The 23,901-nt window shown below is 43.4% G+C and overlaps 1 protein-coding gene across 8 annotated transcripts in view; it reads right to left on the reverse strand.

The window, feature by feature from the left end:
• The window catches only part of IL12RB2 (interleukin 12 receptor subunit beta 2), a 96,791-nt gene that overhangs the window by 65,208 nt on the left and 7,682 nt on the right, over positions 1-23,901 (reverse strand). For 4 of the 8 annotated variants that reach the window (XM_070078293.1, XM_070078290.1, XM_008265080.4 and 1 more), the window contains exons 2-7: positions 18,880-18,981; positions 16,790-17,077; positions 9,078-9,192; positions 6,537-6,718; positions 5,284-5,426; positions 2,740-2,890 (exon numbers count right to left, since the gene is read on the reverse strand). In XM_070078293.1, coding sequence (XP_069934394.1) covers positions 2,740-2,890; positions 5,284-5,426; positions 6,537-6,718; positions 9,078-9,192; positions 16,790-17,077; positions 18,880-18,949 — 949 coding nt within the window. In that variant the 5' untranslated portion in view covers positions 18,950-18,981. Of the gene's footprint in view, positions 1-2,739; positions 2,891-5,283; positions 5,427-6,536; positions 6,719-9,077; positions 9,193-11,042; positions 11,069-16,789; positions 17,078-18,879; positions 18,986-23,901 lie in introns of those variants that run through there. The other 4 variants (XM_070078291.1, XM_051856367.2, XM_008265081.4 and 1 more) reach the window with 2 other exon arrangements.

Raw genomic sequence — 23,901 nt, forward strand, 5'->3', positions numbered from 1 at the left:
TTCACTCCCCAGATGGCTGCAATGGCCAGAGCAGGGCCGATCCGAAGCCAGGAGCTTTTTCTGGGTCTCCCACACAGGTGCAGGGGCCCAAGGACTTGGGCCATCTTCTACTGCTTTCCCAAGCCATAGCAGAGAGCTGGATCGGAAGAGGAGCAGCCAGGACTCAAACCCATATATGATGCCGTCACTGCAGGCGGCGGCTTTACCTGCTATGCCACAGTGCAGTCCCACCAAGTGGTCTTTTAAAAAGTGCTCTTCCTGGAGCGCCATGACAGGAATGGATTCTATACACCACAGGGAAGGCTGCAGGGAGTAAAGAATGCTCTCTCCCAGGGCTGAAATGTTGGAATCAATGCGCCCGACCAGCCAGCAGAAGTTACATGCCTCTCAATTTTGAGAAGCAAAGGCTGCCAAAAAAGAGCTCGATCACAAATCATTCACAGTTTAAGACAATACCTAAAAAAAGCTTACTAGTAGTTTTTTTTTTAATGCCAAGTTACATATGAGTACACATGTGAGGGGTTAAAAGGAAGAAGTGTTAAAAAAAAATTCACACCTTTTGGGTTGACATCAGTTGGTGTTTCATAAAGAAACTGATGACAGAAACAGTGGTAAGGGGTGAAAACCATGTAGCTTAGAGGAAAAGAGACCGTACAAGAACCCACAGAAAGATCAAACACGGTCTAGCTTCAGACATTGAACGGAACCCAGCAGGGCTTGGTAAAGGTGGTGCATATGAATGTCTGCAATTACTCTGATCAGGCCAGCTTCTTAGGTTCAAATCATAGCCATCCACGAGTTCAGAACCAGTTCAGAACCAGATGCTGTACTCTGTTACAATGGTGGCTTATTTTACAGGATATGAGAAAGTTATAGTCCTAGCTGGATGGAATTTTAATTAAACACATAAACACATCTCTAAATAAGTCACTGTCAAAAGTAAGTAAAAATGATAAGAGTTCCTAAGTCCAGCGTTTCTCTATAGTTCAGCTTAATGTACTATAACTTAAATATTTCTCAGCCTTTTTTTATTTTTATTATCTTGGATTTTGATATATCATATGGCCCATTTTCAAATATTTTATTCTACTATATATAAACAAAATCTAATCCATGAAGTATTATTTTAAAAAATACAACACTTGCACTAGATATACGAGAAAGATCAAAAGAGTAAACTCTGTATTATAAAAATGACAAGCAGAAAGATGTCTCAACATTAATTTAGGATGTTTTATCATAAAATAAGAGGTGGTAAATCATCATTTATTGAAAGAATTCACTTTGCACCATAATTTTTCAAAGTAAAGAAATGCAATTAATACATAAAACAGGAAGAAAATAGGATTTTTCTACAAATTATTTATTAGGCATTATATTCTGTTAATAAGAACTTTAAGCCCTTGAGAGTCACTGAAATATCATTGCTAAATGTCATTAGTTACCAAAATGATAGCCCATAGCATATGAATTAAGTTAACTTAACCAGGAAACTAGTTTGCATGCACATACCCCTGTAAGCATCATAAATAAGCATTTAGATTTTTGCACATTATCATTACAAAAGCTCTAGATAATAAATAATAGACATGCCAATACTTTTTACTCCAAGCCAAATTTAGATAAACTATGAAATGTTCTACAAATAGAGTACTTTTAAAAACTAATATTCAGATGGCTATTTCTTGTGTCTCCATAGATTTGTTAATAATGGCATAAAGTTTATGTAAAATATTTCCTTACATGTCAATAAATGTTTTCCCAATAATAACCAAAAAGAAAATTTAATCAGATTGAGAAACACTTTTGATATTTTTTCATAGCTGTACGTAGTGTGGTGGTGCCTATCTGTGCATTGAAAACCAAAGACTTGAAAAAGGGGACAGAGCTGTGGTGTTGCGGTAAAGGCTGCCATCTGTAGTGCCGGCATCCCATTTGGGCACGGGGTCAGGTCCCCACTGCTGCACTTCCGATCCAGTTCTCTGCCATGGCCTGGGAAAGCAGTGGAAGATGGCCCAAGTGCTTGGGCCCCTGCACTCGTGTGGGGGAGCCGGATGAGACTCCTGGTTCTTGGCTCCTGGCTTCGGCCTGGCCCAGCACTGACCGTTGTGGCCATTTGGGGAGTGAGCCAGAGGATGGAAGATTTCACTCTGCCGCTGCCTCTCCTTCTCTGCAACTCTGACTTTCAAATAAATAAATAAATAAATCTTACAAAAAAAAAAAAAGAGACTTGAAGAAGTACAGCAGTGTAATATTTGTATGTGAAGGAGAGAGGACTGCTGGTTATCTTTATTTTCAAACAGTGTTTCAAGAATGTACTTTCTTTCAAGATTTTGATATGATTTTGGAGCCATATTAATTTTCACATAACTGAGTAGATAAAATATATCAACTGTTCACTATAAAGGAATTAGATTAATTACTGAGTACAGCTTTGTGGAATAAAAGAATTGCTGCAATAGTAAAAGAAATAGGCATAAGGATCACATCCAAGCATTACTGAGGCATAAGCTTGTAGCTGCATGACTGGTGGCCAACAGGAGTAGGCCCTGCCTCCTTGGAGAGTTTCAGTGCCCAGGTTAATAGCAAAATTAACTTGTTAACTAATGCATTCATACTTCTTGATTCAGTACCAGTATTCTGGAGATTTATTCCAAGGAAATCATAATATCTCCTTTTCTCCCTCCTCCTTCCTTTAATTCTTTAATTTCTCCCCTTCATTTTATTGTCAACGCATACCTTCTTCTGGTGTTTGTGTTTTCAATGATTCACTCCAATCACTCCAGCCTCCTTTATGAAGATGTAGCTTAGAAGAAACCTGGAATTCATATTCTGTGAATGGCTTCAGATCCAGCAAATCATGTCTTCCTCTGGCATTTGTGACATTAACCTTGAATCAGACAAGATTTTTTAAAGTGCTTATTAATGCTAAGTTAATTTAAAGAATTTTCAGATAAAAACAAGAAACTAAAGCAGTCGACCCTTTTTATTGTTCAGATCTACCATTCAATGACAAGAAGTATCAGCGACTGGGCTATTGAATGCATATGATCTTCATCTGAAACAACAGCTTCTCATCAAAAACAAAAATAAAATCCCCAGGGACTAGAACCCATCTATGCTGGGTGATCCTGAAACCAACTGAAAAACTGAGTAATGGGCGTGAGGGGGCTAGCATGTGCTTGGCAGCTTAAGCCTCTGCTTGCAATGCTGGCATCCCCTATCAGAGTGCCAGTTCAAGTCCTGGAGAGTCTGTTTCCAATCCAGCTTCCTGCTCATGCATCTGGGAAGGCAGCAGAAATGGTCCGAGTACTTGCACCCGTGTCACTCATGTGGGAAACCAGGATAATGGAGTTTCTGGCTCCTGGCTTTGGCCTGGCCCAGGTTCCGTCACTGTGGCCATTTGGGAAGTGAATCAAAGAATGGAAGATCTCTCTCCTTCACTCTCTGCTGCTCTGCCTTTCAAATACATAAATTGAGTAATGGTTGTAAACTATCAATTTTCTAAAACTTTCAGAAAAGTTTCTAGACTGGAGAATATGTTTTCCTGGCTACACTTCGAATGTGATGAGTTGTTTTAACATAGACATAGAACTGACTCCACGAGAATGAGTGTAACTAGTCCTACCTGAGTACCTGCTATATGTAGAATTGACCCTTTGTTGTTATTATAAGCCACTGTAGTTTATAAAAATCATGGAAAAATCATAATCCTATACTTACTATTGCTAAAAATGTAATGCTTATACAAGAATATAGATCTTTTCTTTGGAAAATTTAATTTCATATGTGCCTCTAAGGACATTCCTTAATATTTCTCTTTCCAATATGTATTTTAAAAAGGCTAAAAATAATGGGGCAAGGAATGGAAGAGAAGGGAAAATTAATCCTTTCCTATAAATAAATGGCAGATAATTAATATTAGTTTTCAAAAGCTTGTGGCTTGGGGCCAGTGTTGTGGCACAATAGGTTAAACTGTTGCTTGTGGAGCTGGAATCCCATATCAGGGCACAGGCTATAGTTCCGGGTGCTCTGCTTTTGATCCAGCTTCTGACACTGGAATCCCATGTGGGTTCGAGTCCCAGCTGCTCCACTTCCGATCCAGCTATCTGCTATGGCCTGGGAAAGCAGTGGAAGATGGCCCAAGTCCTTAGGCCACTGCACCCATGTGGGAGACCCAGAAGAAGCTCCTAGCTCCTGGCTTTGGATCAGCCTGTCCCCTCCATGACGTGGCTCCAATGGGGATGCTGAGGCTGCCTGTGACTTCCGCCCCCTGGCTGAACGCAGACCTGGGTGCAGCTACTTGGCTTCCTGGGAACCACTGCGGGCCCTGGTTTCCCTGGGCTGAGTCATCGTGGCTTAGCAGGACTCCGACGTTCTTAGCTGGAATCGTCATAAGAAAGCGTCTGGAAACTCCCCCAGGTCTTATCGGCAGAGAATTTGTCGAAGACAATTCAGCCGCATTCCTCAGCTTTCTCAGACCTCACCTTGCCCTGGGAGGATGAGAAAGAGCGGGGAAGGCACGCAGTGACCGTGAACCCTGGAATCAGGGAGACCTTTCGGTGCTGGCCCAGGGCAACAGCAGCCCCTGAGAACACCTCACCGACAACAGCTGGCCAAGGGCAATGAGACCGTGTCCAGTGTCCTTGGAGGCCCCAATCCCCATCATCCATCCATCCAACTGACCACTAGTTCCAAATGTGCAAGGAACTGAGCTGGGCGTGGAAGGTACAAGAACCCCAGAATTAAGAGTGTGTTCGTCTGGGGTCGGCGCTGTGGCGTAGTTGGCTAAGCCTCTGCCTGTGGTGCCATCATTCCATACAGGCATCAATTGGAGTCCCGGCTCCTCCACTTCCAATCCAGCTCTTTGCTATGGCCTGGGAAAGCAGCAGAGGATGGCCCAAGTCCTGGGGCCCTGCAAGCACATGGGAGACCTAGAAGAAGCTCCTGGTCCCTGGTTTCAAATCAGCCCAGCTCCAGCCGTTGCGGCCATCTAGGGAGTGAATCAGTGGATGGAAGACTTTCTCTCTCTCTCTGCCTCTGCCTCTCTGTAACTCTGCCCTTCAAATAAATAAAAGAAAAAAAAAAAAAAACTGTGGCTTAAGTGGTCAGTACACCTCCTAATAAAAAGAGGTATACATGACTTTCTGACAAATCTCAAGTATCTAATTTTGAACTAAGTATTCTTAAATCCCTTAATCTCTCCTATGACAAGGCTGAGGTCTGTATAGCAATACTGAGAACCCCTGAATGTGTTCTCCTCTTCACTCTAAAGGTCATTACCATCTTCCAGGACCTGCTGCGGCTGGGCCGGTATCTGAGTCGATTAAGCAGCACCCACTCCTCATCTCTCCACTGAAGGGTACATCTGCTGCTGGAAGCGTTTAGAAATGTGACTCTGATGTCCCACGGAGGAAGAGGCCTCACTAGTAACCAGGACAAACAGAAGAGTGTGATTCAGCCTCCATAATTCCTTATGTACTGATGTGTGCTATAAAGAATTGAACACAACTCATTTCCAAGATCCACAACAACCAAATTTGGTAAATGACTACTATCAACATTAGTGATATATCGAATCCACTCAATCCAATGATTTAAAGAAAACCAATGCACCAAATCCAAGAGTACCAATGACTGAGAAGCCAGAGATAGCTACTCAGGAGGACTGCCTCAGAAGAAATGTTGGAGGAAAATTCATAACAAAGGAACAAAGGACAGAGGAACAAATGGAAAGAAGAAAGAACAAGAGGAAAGAAGATGGTTTAGAGATGAATGGTCCACAGAGAGCTGCAGCTAGGATGGGGGGAGGTGCAGAAAGAGAGTGTGTAATACATACCTGTGATCACACAGTGGTGGGCATGCAACAAGAAGCAGTGGATAACGGAAGGGGGACATGTTTGTGAGGCTGGAACTTCAGGCAGTCCGAAACCCAGTCTCACCTGGGATAGCCAGCAGCCTGAGACTGGCTTCTGATTCAACAGGGCCCATTGTATTTGCCCCCAAATGTGCGGGGACTAGCCCATTCCAGCTTCCAAGCTGATAAAAAGGGTAGAGGTGAGTATTCTCAGAGCAAAATGTCTTTGTATCTCCATAAGTTGTATTTACAGCTTGTCCTTCATTGCTCTGGCCAGCAGGTCCTCTTGTAGGGACAGTGGGAGCAGCCATGAGGGTGAAAGGACACCTCCATCAAGAGGGGCCCAGGCCATGCTTCTTGAATGACCTCACAAGACCCTCTCTCAGCCAGATGGTAACATTGGCTGAGGTACTTTCATGGGATTTGAAGCCAGACACTGTTATTTCTCCAATAGACAAAATACTGTTGAAGAGTCCATTTTGGATGGTTGTCTCCATGTAGCTCTAGGATCATAAGCTCCTTAATTAAAGCATAATAACTTCTATCTTTTGCCTATGTCTTTTGGCTATTTGCACCCACCTCTGTCACTCTTGAAACAACACAAAAGATTTCAGTCATCTAAAAAATAATTTATCATATGCCAATAAACAACACTCATAAAAAGTGAAATAAAGTGTACCTATGTCCAAGAAAGTGAACACAGACTCAAGTGAAGAATTTCCAAGAACATTCACTGCAATAACTGTAGCTGTGAAAATGGATTCACGTAAATCAGGGGTTAGGTTGAATCCAAAGTCCAAATGATCACAATACTGATCACTGCACTGCTTCTGCCAACTCAAAGTTTTTGGTCCATTTAACCTGTAAACAAAAGATAATTGTGTTGAACAAGGTACTTTATGTACTACTTTCTCCTTTTAGTACCAAAGAGCAAAATATTCAGATATTTAAGATTCCAGTTTTTTTGTTTGTTTGTTTGTTTGTTTTTGACAGGCAGAGTGGACAGTGAGAGAGAGAGAGACAGAGAGAAAGGTCTTCCTTTGCTGTTGGTTCACCCTCCAATGGCTGCTGCGGCCAGTGCGCTGCGGCCGGCTCACCGCGCTGATCCGAAGGCAGGAGCCAGGTGCTTCTCCTGGTCTCCCATGGGGTGCAGAGCCTAAGCACTTGGGCCATCCTCCACTGCACTCCCAGGCCACAGCAGAGAGCTGGCCTGGAAGAGGGTCAACCGGGACAGAATCTGGCCCCCCGAACGGGACTAGAACTTGGTGTGCTGGCACCGCAAGGTGGAGGATTAGCCTATTGAGCCACGGCGCCAGCCATAAGATTCCAGTTTTTAAAGAACAGTCTTATTTCTAGGGAATATGCCATGGAAATATTTATAGGCTATGATCCTAAATAGGTCCATACTTCCCTGCCCTCCATTTTTTTTGTTGTTGTAGAACTGAGATTTTTTAAATTGTTGTTTGTATATATAAGTAATGATGCCTCCATTGCTGGAACTCCCAAAATCCTGGCTGTCATCTTGGCTCCTTGGCGAAGTTCCAAGCACTATTGAAAGGACCTATAGCCACTCTGTTGTCCCCTGGATGGAAGTGTTGGCTCTCAGAATAGCTGTGGCCACACCAGCATCCTGGGATCCTCTTCCTTCCCATCTCCTACTCAGTCAAGCACACAGTGTGAATAAGCTAGATCTCGGATGGGACGATGGAATCTATTTCAAGATTCCATCTATTTCAAGATCTCCCAGACCGTTTATTCTCATGGACTCTTAGGTCAGTCAACAGTGCTTTAAAAAGAAACTCCTTCAAGCTAATGAAAAGCTACCACAAGGAAGAGTCTACATATCATGTCCCAAGAGTCTGCAACTGCAAGAGGGAAGGTTTTCCACACAGCAGGTTAGCCTTACTAGAGCAGGGAAGAACACCCAGAACTTGGACCTTGGATGCCCTGAAGAAAACTCTGAGTTAGAACTCAGACTCAACATTGGGCCTCACATTTTTGATGAACAAACCAGTTTTAGTTGATGAATGCCAGAATTTTTTTTTAAGTGAGGCCATTCACATTTTTTTTTTTATTTGACAGGTAGAGTTATAGACAGAGAGAGAGAGAGAGAGAGAAAGGTCTGCCTTCTGTTGGTTCACCCCCCAAATGGCCGCTACAGCCAGAGCTGTGCTGATCTGAAGCCAGAAGCCAGGTGCTTCCTCCTGGTCTCCCATGTGGCTGCAGGGACCCAAGCACTTGGGCCATCCTCCATTGCCCTCCTGGACCACAGCAGAGAGCTGGACTGGAAGAGGAGCAACTGGGACTAGAACCCAGTGCCCATATAAGATGCTGGTGCCGCAGGCGGAGGATTAACCAAGTGAGCCATGGCGCCGGCCCCCAGAATTTTTTTTTTTTTTTTTTTGACAGGCAGAGTGGACAGTGACAGAGAGAGACAGAGAGAAAGGTCTTCCTTTGCCATTGGTTCATACTCCAATGGCCGCCGCGGCCGGCGTGCTGCGGCCAGCACACCACGCTGATCCGAAGGCAGGAGCCAGGTGCTTCTCCTGGTCTCCCATGGCGTGCAGGGCCCAAGCATTTGGGCCATTCTCCACTGCACTCCCGGGCCACAGCAGAGAGCTGGCCTGGAAGAGGGGCAACCGGGACAGAATCCGGCGCCCCGACCGGGACTAGAACCCGGTGTGCCGGCGCCGCAAGGCAGAGGATTAGCCTAGTGAGCCGCGGTGCTGGCCCCCCCAGAATTTTTTTTTAAGATTTATTTTATTTATTTGAAAAGCAGAGTTAACAGAGAGAAAAAGGGCGGGGGGAGCGAGAGAGAGAGAGAGAGAAAGAGACAGCTTCCATCTGCTGGTCTACTACCCAAATGGCCACAACTGTCAGGGCTGGGCTAGACCAAAGCCAGGAGCTTCTTCTAGTTCTCCCACATGGGTGCAGGGACCCAAGTACTTGGGCCATCTTCTGCTGCTTTCCCAGGGCATTAGCAAGGAGCTGGATTAGAAGTGGAGCAGCTGGGACTCGAACTCGAGCCCACATGGGATGCTAGTGTTGCAGGTGGTGAGTTTATCCACTACGACACAACACTGGACCCTAGAATTGTTTTTAAGTTTCTAATTGTCTAGAGGTATCTACCACTTCTCTCTGGCAAAAAGTTGTCAATTGATATTCATGAATGTCATCTACAAGACCTACAAAGCAGCTGCACAAATGGATTCTCACTCACTCTAGAGTGTACTTAGTATATAGGTGGGTGTCTCGTCCTCTGTCCCAGGTGCAGGCCACAGTCCCATGCTCTCCCTTCTGTATGCAAGATAAGTCTTGAGGCTGTTCTGGAACAACTTGAAAAACAAAGAGAAAAATCCACATTGTTATCATTTGTCAATCACACAATAGTTCTTCCTCCATGTCCTCCAAACCCAAATGAGCTGGAAGCCTGCATTTCTTCTAACAACAGTAGTAATAACAGTGAGTATGGGTCAAATTCTATATACCACAGCCTGTGCTAATTGTTCAATGTGTAGTTCTTCTCAATTAGAAACTGAGGTTGAGCCATTATTGTCTTTTTACCAAAGAGGAAACTAGGATTTAGAGAGGTTAAGATCTTGCCCAAGATTACAAAATTATGAAGTGACACAATCAGGACTCCAGCTCAGACATGGGTGACTTGAGTACAAACCTTTCACTATTACATTCTACTATGCTCCTTGACTGGTGAACTTAGTGCTAGAACACTGAAAAAGTTAACATCATCAGGTCAGTGCTAGTTGCGAAAATACAAAGACGCGCAAGGTAAGCATGGTCCCTTCTATAAGGTGTGTATTTTATTTTTAAAGATTTGTTTGAAAAGCAGAGTGACAGAGAGGGAGGGAGCAAAGGAGTGGGGGGAGAGAGAGAAATATCTTCCATCAGATGAGCTACTTCCCAAATGCCTGCAGCAAAAGGGCTGTGCCAGGCTGAAGCCAGGAGCCAGGAACCCCATCCTGTTCTACGTGGGTGGCAGGGTCTCAAGTACTCAAGCCATCTTCTGCACGTTCCCACGTGCATTAGGCAGAATCTGGATCCAAAGTGGAATAGCTGGGACTTGAACCTGCACTCAGAAATGGGATGCTAGAATCGCAAGCAGCAGTTTAACCCATTGTGCCACAACACCAGCCCCCTGTGTGTATTTTTAAATGAAGCCATTTTGTGGTCAAAGAAAGCCCCACAGATAAGAATTTCTCAAGTTTAAAAGAAGGAAAAGAAAACACTCTGTTACTTAGTCATCCCTTTATACCCGATTATTGAGACCCCCGCATAGATAGGTAGCTCATTAGGGTGAAATAGAACAAGTGCACTATGAAGCTCTCGATATTGTCTGCACTGAAGAAAGCTGTCATTGATGGACTCAACATGTTTTTTTCCTTAGCACCTATTGTAGGCCTGGGCACCATTAGGTCCACTTTGAACAGATCAACTTCTTAGAGCTCTAGTTTCATCTATAGGATGGGTATAACAATATCTAACTCATAGTTTGAATAGTATAATAAATTCTCCTTTCTCCTAAAATAATATTCTTTTATATAGGTATACATATATGTACTTGAATGTTTAATGTGTACACACACCACTCATGATTGAGTCAGATAGAAAACTTCACTAACTTTTTATTTTCTGTACAACTTTTTGTTTATCTTGAAGTTAGTAATTATTTTCCCTATGTGTTTTGTCTTTATTAGTAACATAATTCTTGGTTCTCGAGCCAATTATTACTTAATCACTGTTGAACATATTCAGAATCTGGGGTGAGGGGAGGTATTGCTGCTTGGGAAGCTTACGTCCCATATCAGAGTGCCTAGGATTGAGTCTTGCCTCTACTTCTAATTCAGTTTCCTGTTAATGTACCTGGGAAGTAGCAAATGATGGCCCAAGTACTTGGTTCCTGCCACCCATGTAGGAGACCTGGATGGAGTTCCTGGCTCCTGGCTTCAGCCTGACCTGGCCCAGGCAGTTATAGGCATTTGGAGAGTAAATCAGCAAATAGAAGATCTCTCTTTCTGTCTCTCCCTGTCACTCTGCATTTCAATAAATAAATAAATATATAATCTTTTACAAGAGAGCCATTCAGAGTCATCAGGAGTATAGTTTTAACTGCTTGAGGACCTCTCTCGTGCAGTCTTGAGACTTTCCAATAAGACAGACGCTTCCTCACCTGATACACAGCTGTCATTCTGGGACTGCCCTTCCTCAGTGACCCAGACATTCCTTCTCTCTTTTTCTGCAGGGGATCTCCTGTTTGTTTAGCACCAGGGCTTTCTTGTGTCTGGATGTAATTACTTTTGTTGGTGGAGTAGAGCCTCCAGCAGTTCCTTGGGCTGGGGGGCACGGGAGAGAACATTGTGAGCCTGGCCAGGGATGTCTTTCTTCCTTCCACCCTCACAGTTGACTGACACTTTGGCTGAGTATAGGAAGTTCTAAGTTGGAAAGGATTTTCATCAGGATCTTGAAGGCACTGATTCCATGGCTTCTGCATTCCAGGTCACTGCTGAGAAGCCTAAAGCCATTTCAATTCTAGAACTATTGTGTATGGTCCATTTCTTCTTTTAGTAGAATCCTCTTCTTTTCCACCATGGAGAATTCTTCCAGAAAAGTGCTTCCTGAGGGTCTATTTCCATTCCTCCTGCTGGATTCTCAGAGCTCATACATTCTGGAAACTCTTGGCCTTCACTTTGGGAAGCTTTCTTGAATTACTATCCTGGTGATTCTGCTTTTTCTTTCTGAAAGTTCTTATTTTTCATGTGCTGGAACTTCCTCTGATATTATGTTTGTATTTTAAACTCTTGGTCCTCTTGCTCCACTGTCAGGGGAAAACACCTTTGGTTTACATTTCTACCCCTCCCACTGAGTTTTTCACTTCTGCTTATCATTTTTCTTTAATTTGGGGGGGGGTGTATTTTTCTATTCTCTGAGTGTTTCCTATTTATTGCATCCTCTTTTTTTTTTGTACACATATATCTCTTAATTATCTAAGGGTACCAAGGGCAATTTTTGTCTTCTAACACTGTTGCTTCCTGATTATACTCTCTTTCCTCCCTTTTGCTTATATGCTCTGTTCCCTGTGTTTTGGTTTCTGACCTTCACATTAGATATTTTTATAAGTTCTATATATCTATATGTTATTTTTGAGAGGGAATGCCAGAGAGAGAAAGAGAGAGAGATAGAGATAGGAGAGAGAAATGCTCTTATCTTATGGTTCTCTCTCCAAATGACTCAACCGAGGTCTCCTATGTGGGTGGCAGGAATGCAATTACTCGAGCCATCACTGCTGCCTCCCCGTGTCTACATTAACTGGAATCAGGAGTTGGAGCCAGCAACGGAACTCAAGCTCTTCAGTGCAAGAAGGGAATATTGTAAGTGGTGTCTCAACTGCCAGGCTAAATGCCTCCTCCTCCCCCTTTTTTTCTCATATTTTTACTGACACGGGAGCAGGGCAGTAACCTACAGACTGGGGCTCTGTGTATGTGTATGAGCTGCAGAGCATCTGCCAAGTCTGAGTTTCATTTCAGGGTGATCTGGCTAGGTTTTTGGAGGAACTCCTATTGTCAACAGTTTTAGATGATTTTCCTTGGACCTGATCAGATTTCCTAGAAGATTTCCCAGTCTTCCTGGAGGCGGGTGTGGGCTTGAAGAGAGCAGTAGGTACACATCCCTTTCATCACTCTTTGTTAGCATGGAAACTTGCCAACCTCAGCAGAGCTGGGATCTCCTTGTCCGTGACCTCTGACACCAAGCCTCCAGCCACGCCAGAGAAGTGCAGCAGTGCCATCTGCCTACGTGGGATTGGGAAGGAATCTGAGACTCTAACTGCTTTTGAAATAGACTCTCAGCAAAGTCTCCCACTTCTACTCTTCATTCCCAGAAGCACATGGTGTCATTTCTGAGTCTTTCTAAGAAGGCAGCTTCTGCATTAAGTCAGGTTATAACCTGACTATTCAGCTTCTCAAAATGTTGTTGATGTGTGTCCCCTCCCATTCTTTTTGTCTTTGAGGGTTTGTGCCACTTGAAAACTTAACCACATTTTGGCTTTATTTCAGGGGCAATGAGAGTAAATGTGTTCATATGTTCAACCCGCCATTGTTACCTTAAATCCCTCCCAGATCTTTTCATGAGCAAATGAGAAAGAATTTTCACATAATGAAATAGACCAACCCCCATCCTTACCGCTAACAGTATACAGAAAGTCTCATTTTAAAGGCAGGAGCTTCCACCCACAGATGAAGTCAACTTTCTCTGTGCAACTTCACTGGGCCATGAAGTTAGTGTTCCTGAGTCCAGTCAGAGACTGTACTAGGGAAAACGGGACATCTCCTGAATACAAACCCACAGTAGCTGATCACAAGCAAAGAACAGAAATCAAATCCTCTGACTATTAAAATAACTTATAATACAAGATGTTGTTATGAGTGTTATGGCTGCTAATCATTTTAAAGCCCTCTTTATTATGGGAAACATGGAGTCTTAGAAAAATAGCTTTCAGAAATATCAACATCCAAAGCATATACTGAAAATGGCCAAGCAAGACTTCACTGTTTTTCATTTATTGCCTTGGTTTTCTGAACTGTTAGTGAATCAATCCTACGAAGTTAAGCCAGGATACTGGTTCGTTTCTACACAATTTGGATGAGCTCCTGGTAGCAAAGCAGCCCTAACATGAGAAGGGACAAGGAAGAAAAGGCTTAAAGACTGCTTGCCCATTCCTAATTCTCAGAAACTATCAAGGTTGATGATAGACCTCTCAAGACATGGACTGCCACTTACTGCAAGAAAGAAAACAGGCTATTGATTCCCCCACTGGAAAACATCGAGAGCTGAGCACATTGGGTGAAACCAAGTGTCTTTTCTTGGAATGACTGGTCAAACTCCATAAAAGGTGTTGCTTTTAGTCAATCTTTCTCAAAGGTGCTAAACATGCTCAAAGAGCAGCCATTTTTTGTGGTAATAGCTTGAGATGCTGTACAAGCAACATTCTGGAATCACCACCCAACTGCACTGAAGCATGATGGATACCCTTCACCATCTCTCTAGATCCTCCAGTGCTGCAAATGGTCCGAATGCATCCAAGTAAACTGGATGGAAAACTGAAAATGAAAAGGGGTGGCAGCACTCTAATACAGGACAGCATAGATGTGAGATTGAATGGGATTGCCTAGTGTATCTGTAAGGGAACTGAGTGCCACGGCTGTTGCTAATCTACTGTAAAGCAGAAATGCCAGTAGCATGCTACTGAGCCTGGAACTGAAATCACAGGGGTGAAATTCTCTAACTTAAATTGCAGTATTGGTGTGATAAATGGGGAAATATCTTGGTGATATATGCAGGTGTTCAGAGAATGAGGGAAGTAAAGAACTGTGTTTTGGGAAAAAATTAACGTTATCTATAATTGACGTTCATATTTTCTTTTAAGGAAGTTGTGCACCGCTACCCAGCAGGATGCATGCATGAAGCACAGAGTCTAACTGGAAGGAACTGCAGTCCTACAGCTCATCACTTCAACGCTTCTTAAGTGCTTTGCACTGGGTTAAGCACTGTGCTTACAAGGCATGCTATCATCTTCATAACACACAGAGAGAAACTGAGGCACAGAGAACTTTAGTTGTCTGAGGGTACACTGCTAGAAGAAGGGTTGAGATTCAAAGCCCCTGGTCTTTCTATGCAGGAGAAACTGTCAGAGCTGACAGTACCTGACTCATAAGTGCGCGAAGAGGAGAACTGGAACTAGCCTATGTGCTTTCCCACCAGTGATTTGCTAGGCTGTTTGCTTGATCTTCTGCTAAATGCTTCTGGTAGTGCTACAGGAAAACTACCTGGCACCAATCATATCTTCGTTGGTCAAAGGAAAGAGGTATCTGGTTTTCCTGGAAAGAATCTCATTGATTGCCCTACCACCACTTTTATAACAGGACCATGTCCTTGCAGCTTGGTCAGTCAGCTCGCTGCAGAGATTCCTCCTAGTTTCACACCTCTCAACAGCCACACCAAAGCTCCCCTGCAATTGTTGGGGCACAAGGTGCCATGGAATCACTCGGGGGCCATGCACCCTCTTTGGTTAGGCCTGGAGAAGTTATAGGGTGCAGGTTGCAAACTACAGACAGGTGTCTGCTGGCCCACACTGCACACTGTAGCTCATTCAATAGATACCAACTCTGACATCATAGTACCTACTCCCCAGCTGCTGCCTGGAGGGACAATGTAAGCCAGAGGTGTAGCAGGATTGATACTCTCTGAACTTTGACCAATGAGGGGCGGTTGAATTCTTTCTTTTCCAAGCCATTACATTTCCATCCTTTCTGATGATATCCTCAAGTCACCAAATAAACCAAGCTGTATTTTCTGTAAAAGCTCTGGACAGATTCATAACATCACCATAGTGTACAGGTATGTACCACTCAACAGTGTTTCAGCTGGGGCAGGCATTGTGGCACAGAGGTTACGGCACTGCTTGGGATGCCTGCATCCCATAGCAGAGTGCCTGGGATAGAGTCTTTCTCCTTTTCTGATCCAGCTTCCCTGCTAATGCACACCCTGAGAGGTAGTGATCGCGCAAGTACTTGGGGTTCTGCCACCCACATGGGAGTTCCTAGCTCCTGATTTTGGCCTGTCCCAGCTCTGGCTGTTGTAAGCATTTTGGGGAAAGAACTAGGGGATGGAAGATCTCTATCTCTCCCTACTCTGACTTTAAAATAAATAAGCAAACTTCAAAAAAGAGATGTTTCAGTCAAGGATGGATCCCATAAATGATGGTGGCCCAAGAAGAGTATATCACCTAGTTAAGAAAAAAAAGAGGAGGGACTGGCATTGTGGTACACTGGGTTAAGCCGCACCACCTAGAATGCTGGCATCCCATATGGGCGCTGGTTCGAGAGCTGGCTGCTCCAATTCTGATCCCGCTCTCTGCTAATGAGCCTGGGATAGAAGCAGAAGATGGCCCAAGAGCTTGGCCCCTGCACCCTTGTGGAAGACCTGGAAGAAGCTTCTGACTCTTGGCTTTGGCCTGGCACAGTCCTAGCCATTGTAGCCATTTGGGGAGTGAGCCAGTGGATGGAAGATCTCTCTCTCTCTCTCTCTGTATTTCCCTCCCTCTTTGTAACTCTGCCTTTTGAATAAATAAACAATAAATCTTTTTAAGAAAGAGAAGAATGTATCGCCTAGTACATCATGGCCATTTTAGTTTATGTTGCTACACTCTGATATTTGTGCAAGGATGGAATCATCTAACAACCTATTTCTCAAAACATATTCCTATTGCTAACCAGTGGGTGATTGCATTTGCTTTTGATCCTTGCTTGGCTCACTCCTTCATCTTTGTCTCCCCAGGACTGTACATTTTCTCTACCAACCCACCCCATGAAGTGTTAGCACATCAGTTTTGCTTTGGGCACTTTTCTAGAGAACCAAGGAAAAGATGATTATTATGAACATAGTTTTGTTTGCTAAGTATGAGAACCACTGGTTGGAGGCAGACATAGGTGGAAGAACTACATTTCACGCATTAACTTAGGAGTTGGGAGAGGTGCTCTACCATGTGCAGTCAGCCTGAGCTGTATAAACTGAAGGAGACATCTCTTGCTCCTTTTTCAGAAGTTGGCGCTTTGAACAAATTTTCCTGAGTCAAGAAGACGTAAAGACCTAGCAGCAGAGATCCGTTTTCCTGCCACTGGAGGCCAAGGCCATCAGGTGAAAGGTCTTCATGGAGATAGAGGAGGGAAGACTTACCACATAGGACTTCAAGTCTATTGATTTCTGGATTTCCCCACACTTAGTAACTCATGTTACTGTCAAGATCAAATATTTCCATGAGGGGGGAGAAGAAAGAACTCTGTTCTGTGTTTAGGTGTCTGCTTAGCACATGAAAAACAGCAAAAGATCGATAATTTTGAAGATTCAGAAAGAAATGCTCACCACCAACCGAGATCTCTGCCCCACAAATTCGAATCTCATTGCTATTGATGCAGGCCAGTTTGCAGACAAACAAGGTTGTCCCAAGGGGAAGATCTGTGACTTGAGTACTGAGGGAGCCACCATGGTGAAAACTGATTGTTCTGTTGAACTCATAGAGGATTAACCGGTTAAAACTGGAGTAGTGCCAGCAGCCTTGTTTGGGTTTCAGAGAGCACGAAATATTGACAGCTGATCCAAGTGAAATTACATGGGAAGGTTTCACAGTCACATCTCCTCTCTTGCACACATCTGCAAAAAGATACAAACTCAATACTCAGTTGGCAATAGGAAACACATTTCAGAACAGAAGGCTATGTGGGCAGGGGTTTAGTGCAAGGATTTAGACCTTGTCCTCTTGGGTTGCTTGCTTTCAATATGGGAGTGCCTGGGTTAGAGTTTCGACTTCACTCCCAACTGCAGCTTCCTGCTGATGTGCACATGTGAAGCAGTAAATGATAGCTCCAGTACTTGGATTCCTGCCACTCACATGCGAGAGAGATCTAGATTGATTTCTGGGCTCCTGGCTTCCACCTGGCCAAATCTTGGCTACTGCAGGCATTTGGGGAACAAACCAGCAGATGGAAGAGCTCTGTGTATGTGTGTCTGTCTATTTGTCTTTAAAAATAAAATGAAAACTAAAAACTGGCATTGTGCAATTCCCAAAAGCAAGGTAAGACTAAACTCATCCAATCATGGACATATAAATAATTTACATTGCTCTGACAGAGTTGGTGATGCACAATGAGAACAGAAGGCAACCAAGTTAAAGTCTAATTGGATTTGATTTAAAATATGCATCATTTTCAAAATAATAATACCACAACCAAAACTATTAATAGGAAAGTGGTGAGAAAATAGAATTGGAAGAACATTCAGGAACAGTTATCAGGAAAAACCAGCCTCTCTTATATGCAAATTATTCACCAGACTACAAAAGAGGGCTTCCCAGAATAAATCACATTTGTTTCCGTTACTAGTTATGACATATAATACTTCAATATTCATAGCAAGAAAAAAGAGACAGTTTCAAAAGAGTATTGCAAACTTTAGGGACACATTAAGGAATAATTCCTTCTCTCTTGCTTTATTAGTGTAATCTGCAACATTATTTTATAGCAAACAGAAAATATTCAAGAGTTCTGGCGTGTTTGTGGGTGGCACTAAAGTGGAAATTTGGTCTACCTATGCCATATTTCATTATTCTTTCAAAGTCTTAATGGGCTAGACAAACCATTACCCCTCATGGCTAATATGAAAGTACATGAATGCATCCTTTTAAAAGAATTTTCCTTACTATTTACTATATTTTAGCTGCCACATTAAATTCTTATTTAAAAGGGAGGTCCAGCAGCCTTTTTATTAATAATGTGAAAACTATTCAGAAATTAAGATTTATTAGTACTCAGCAACCAAAAATAAAAGAACTTCAAAATTACAGATTTCACTTTGAATTTTCAGATGTAGTATAAAAAATCCATTGAAAATCTCTTTTGGGTAATTGCAACATTGTTTAGCTCAACTACCCTAAAAACAAATCAGTAAAGAAGCTATTTAAATCAAACAAAGGAAACACTAAAAAATCATTTTAAATAAAATCTCTCATTTTTATTTTCAGAACTAAAATAAATTTTCCTCTCTTTCAAGGACTTATATATTTGGTCTCTGCTTCTTTGATCTTCTTTGATTCTAATGGAACAGAAAGACCAAAACAAGCTCTCAACAAAAAATCAAAGAGGAAGAATCCATCCATGCATATCCCTTTGTTAAAATGCACCTTAAGGTAAAGTATGCAATTATGATGCCTGGCTGGGCTGCCCAGCCACTTTCTTAAAGGAAAATGATATGATTGAACTCTTACATTAATCATTAATATAAATTAAATAAAATATATAATAATTGCATACATAGAACTGAACTTTTCCACTTAAATATAACAGATTGACTACAAAAGCCCAACTATTATTAACAGTTGTCACAAATGCACAGTTCATCTGTAATTGAGAATTTAAACCACAAATCTTTTTGCAGATTATCTTACAGAAACATCTTACCTATTTTTGCTTTAGTTGACAGCCACAAGGTTATAAAAACAAGTACCAATGAGCATCTTCTAATGGCCATGAACAGTCTACTCTGGAATATAATTGTGTATTCTTCCTTGTAAAACAAGAAGACAAATTCATGCATGTTAAACACATTCAGAAAATGTTAGAACAAAAATCATTCAGAAAAGGCTGAAGTGCCACTTTTATTTTTCTCCATATTACTAAGATTTTGTTTGCTGCTTTTAAAAGTGAAGTATACCTTTAAAATTAATAAATTGGCTGGCGCCGCGGTTCAGTAGGCTAATCTTCCGCCTGCGGTGCCGGCACCCCGGATTCTAGTCCCGTTGGGGCGCCAGGTTCTGTCCCCAGTTGCTCCTCTTCCAGTCCAGCTCTCTGCTGTGGCCCGGGAAGGCAGTGGAGGATGGCCCAAGTCCTTGGGTCCTGCACCCACATGGGAGACCAGGAGGAAGCACCTGGCTCCTGGCTTCGGATCGGCACAGCACCAGCTGTGGTGGCCATTTGGGGAGTGAACCAACAGAAGGAAGACCTTTCTCTCTGTCCTCTCTGTCTCTCTCTCTCTAACTCTGCCTGTCCAAAAAAAAAAAAAAAAAACCTAATAAATTAAGATTCTTAGCTATCTCCCAATCCCCATCTCAATGAGGGCTGTTTGGGTCAGCACAGGATTGGACAAAGAGCTTGGTGTCTTTGTCTATTTGGGTTGCTATGACAAAATGCCATAGACTGAGTAGCTTATAAAGAACAAAACCATTTTTCCCAGGTCTGGAGGCTTAGAGAGTCTGAGATGGAGGTGCTAGCAGATTCAGTGTCTGGGGAGAAGCCACCCTCTGGTTGATAGATAGTGCCTTCTAGCTATGTCTTCATGTGATAGAAGAGGCAAGGCACCTGTCTGCGGTCTCTTTTGTGAGGACACTAATCTCACTCATGAGGGCTCCACCAGTGATTTAATTAGCTGCCGAAGGACCTTCCTCCTAACACCATCCATCACCTTGGGGGTTACAATTTCGACGTATTAATTTGGGAGAATATAAACATTCAGACCATAGCGACAGGATTTAAATATTTTGAGACCATAAACAAGTCACTTAACTTGCCTAAGCCTCAGTCCTCAGTCCTACACATTTTTTTTTTTTCCTTCCAAACAGGGCTGCATCACCATAGTCAAACAGAGTAGTTTGAGAATTTCTGTTCTGGTCATGGGATTCTGGAAAACAGTAGATTAAAGATTGGCTCATTGTGGTGCTACAGGTTAAGCCACTGCCTGCGATGTATGCATCCCATATGAGCACCAGTTTGAGTCTATCTGCTCTACTTCTGATCTAGCTCCCTGCTAATGCTTCTGGGAAATCAGCGGAAGACGGCCAAGGGCCCCTGTCACCCATGTGAGAGACCCCAGATGGAGTTTCAGGCTCCTTGCTTCAGCCTGGCCCAGTCCTGGCTGTTGTGGCCATTTAGGAAATGAACCAGCAGGTGGATGGAAGATTGCTCTCTCTCTCACTCTTTCTCTGTCTCTCCCTCTCTCTCGGTGACTGTCTTTCAAACAGACAAACTCCAAAACAAAAACAAGAGGCTCATAAATCTCTTGGAACTTAGTACCGAGTGATCTATTTTGGAATAAGAAAGGAATTCTAAGAGATCTAAGGGGGCGGTCTGGATTTTCTAGAGAAGCTCAGTTTTACTTTTTGTTTATTAATTATTTATTTTATTGAGCAATGAGTCTTGAAAATGCAAACTGGTGATTTCTGATCTGTTCCACATTCAAATATAAGGAATAGATCTACTAGTCACTTAGCAAATTCTCTAAATCCTGTTAAAGGTGGGCTAAACATTCAGAAAGTAGCCTGAAAAGTTCTGTGATGTTAGACCACTGGAAAGAAGCTGAAACAGACATTCATTTTTTAATCCCCATACCTAGAAATGTGTCAGGACATATTGGCAGCCTCCAAAATTTGTACTCATTCATTCAATATTGATGGCTACCTTTCATGGGCCAGGTACAATGCTTGCTCAGTGCTACAGTCACAGCAGGCCTGTCCAGGTGGGACTCTACATAAGTGCCCGTTTGACTTTTCTACTGCTAGACTAGTTGTCACTCAGGGAAGACCCAAATATCCTGGCATCTTCTCAAAAGTCTTTGCTGGCGGCTCTTTAACTACTGGAGAACTTCACACATTCCAGACATTATTTTATTTTTCTAGTTCCACTTTCTCTGGAGGACATCTCTTCTGGTGCCTTGGCTCTGGATGTTATCGGTAATCTGAAGAGTCTCAGCTGTAGATCTTCAAATAAGACAGTTCCCTGAGCTTTGGTCTGTCACGTCTGTTTGCCTGTGGTGCCTCTCAGATGTCTAACCAACTTCTCAGCATTAACATGCTGCATTCAGCCTCTTGGCACCCTCTCTCCCCCTTCGCCAGACAGGTTACTCCCTCAGCCTTTTCTCCATCAGTGAACAAGGGTCTCAGAACTCTAAGTTGCTAACAACCTTGAAGTCATCCTGGAGTCCATCCTCTTTCTCATCTCTTACAACTAAATACTACTTGTCAACTTCACCTCCAAACAGATCACAGGCCAATCCACTTCTCTCCATTTCTACTGCCCTCACCCTTGTCCAGGTGACAATCATCTCTTCTGTAGATGGCAGTAGCCCTCTAACATGTCTCTTCTATGAATCCTTTCCCTTTCAAAAACTATTTTCAAGAACGCTACAACCTTTTAAAAACAAATATCAGGTTTCCCACTCCACGCCACACAGGTGCCCATCGCTGTTGGAATAAAAGTCCTCGCCACATACGACCTCTGGGTCACTGCAGAGCCTCACTTCTCATCTTGCCACTATCATTTTCTCTGTTTCCTTGCCTGGCTCCCTCTGTTCCCTTCACACTGACCTTCAGACTGTTCCTTTTTTTTTTTTTCTGAACATGCAGAGTTAGACAGTGAGAGAGGGAGAGACAGAGAGAAAGGTCCTCCTTCCGTTGGTTCACCCCCCAAATGGTTGTGACGGCCGGCACACTGCACCCATCCGAAGCCAGGATCCAGGTGTTTCTCCTGGTCTCCCATGCGGGTGCAGGGCCCAAGCACTTGGGCCATCCTCCACTGCCTTCCTGGGCCACAGCAGAGAGCTGGACTGAAAGAGGAGCAACTGGGACTAGAACCTGGGGTGCCGGCGCTGCAGGTGGAGGATTAGCCTAGTGAGCCATGGCGCCGGCCCAGACTGTTCCTTAACACATGCTCTTTGCTGCCTGGAGGATTTTGTGCTGCCCAAGTCCTCTGCTACAATCTTCCTCCTTGGCTTCTTGGTGTGGCTGACTTCTACCCTTCAGGTCTGGGATCATGTTACTCCCTCAGAGAGTCCTTCGCTGGCCGCCTATCCCCATCTCTCCCAGACTTTCCCTGAGAAAGTCTTCCCCCACTGCTTTCTACTCATCATCTTACTTATTGTCTTCATGGAGCAATCTGTAACGGCCTCATTTCTTTACTTGATTACCTGCATGCTGTTGGTAGGAATGTAAATTAATACAACGGTTGTGGAAAACAGTATGGACATTCGTAAAGAAAACTACCATGTGATCCAGCAATCTCCCTACTGGGTATATATCCAAGGCAAATGAAATTAATCTGTGGAAGAGATATGTGCACTTATATATTTATTGAAGCACTATTCACAACAGCTCAGGAATGGAGACAATCTAATTGTCCACTAACCGGTGAATGGATGAAAGTATAGTACAATGCAATACTACTCAGCCATAAGAAGGATGAAATCTTGTCATGTGCAGTAACATGAATGGCACTGGAGACCATTACGTTAAGTGAAATAAGCCAGGCATGGAAAGACAAGAACCGCACTCAAATATGAGCCTAAACCAAAGGCAATCTCTTGGAAGCTAAATGTATAATGGGTTACTGGACGATAGGGAGGTCAGCATAGGGACAGGTGGTTGACAGTAAGTTCTAGCTGGATAGTAGTACAAATCTGGGGTTCTACTACATAGTAAGGTGACTATAGATAATGCTAATGTACTGTATATTTCTTTATAAAAAAGAATAAAACTGGGGGCTGGCGCTGTAGCGCAGTGGCTAAAAGCCCTGGCCTGCAATGCCAGCATCCCTTATGGGTACTAGTTCTAGTCCCCGCTGCTCCTCTTCCAATCCAGCTCTCTGCTATGACCTGGGAAGGCAGCAGAAGATGGCACAAGTCCTTGGGCCCCTGCACCTCTCTCTCTTTCTCTACCTCTCTCTGTAACTCTGTCTTTCAAATAAATAAAATAAATCTTTAAAAAAATAAAAAAATAAAAAGAACAAAACTAGAAAATAGGATTTTGGATGTTTTCCCCATAAAGAAATGTTAAATGTTTGAGTGACAATGATTGGACATTATACAATATACTCATGTATTGAAACATCATATGGTACCTTATAAATATGAACAATTTTATATGTCTATTAATTTTTTTTTTGACAGGCAGAGTGGACAGTGAGAGAGAGAGAGACAGAGAGAAAGGTCTTCCTTTGCCGTTGGTTCACCCTCTAATGGTCGCCGCGGCCAGCGCGCTGCGGCCGGCGCACCGCGCTGATCCGATGGCAGGAGCCAGGAGCCAGGTGCTTCTTCCTGGTCTCCCATGGGGTGCAGGGCCCAAGCACCTGGGCCATCCTCCACTGCACTCCCTGGCCACAGCAGAGGGCTGGCCTGGAAGAGGGGCAACCGGGACAGAATCCGGCACCCCGACCGGGACTAGAACCCTGTGTGCCGGCGCCGCTAGACGGAGGATTAGCCTAGTGAGCCGCGGCGCCGGCTTATTAATTCTTATTAATTAAAATAAAAAAGAGATATAGTACAAAACTTGAAATCTGCGGCCAGTACTGTGGCACAGTGGGTTAAGCTGCCACTTGCAACACCAATATTTCATATTGGAATGTTGGTTCAAGTCCCAGCTACTTGGCTTCCAATCCAGCTTCCTGCTAATGCAACTGGGAAAGTAACAGTATAGGGTCCAAGTACTTGGGCCTCTA

The sequence above is a fragment of the Oryctolagus cuniculus genome, chromosome 7 (assembly GCF_964237555.1).
Source record: "Oryctolagus cuniculus chromosome 7, mOryCun1.1, whole genome shotgun sequence".
Lineage (NCBI taxonomy): Eukaryota > Metazoa > Chordata > Mammalia > Lagomorpha > Leporidae > Oryctolagus > Oryctolagus cuniculus.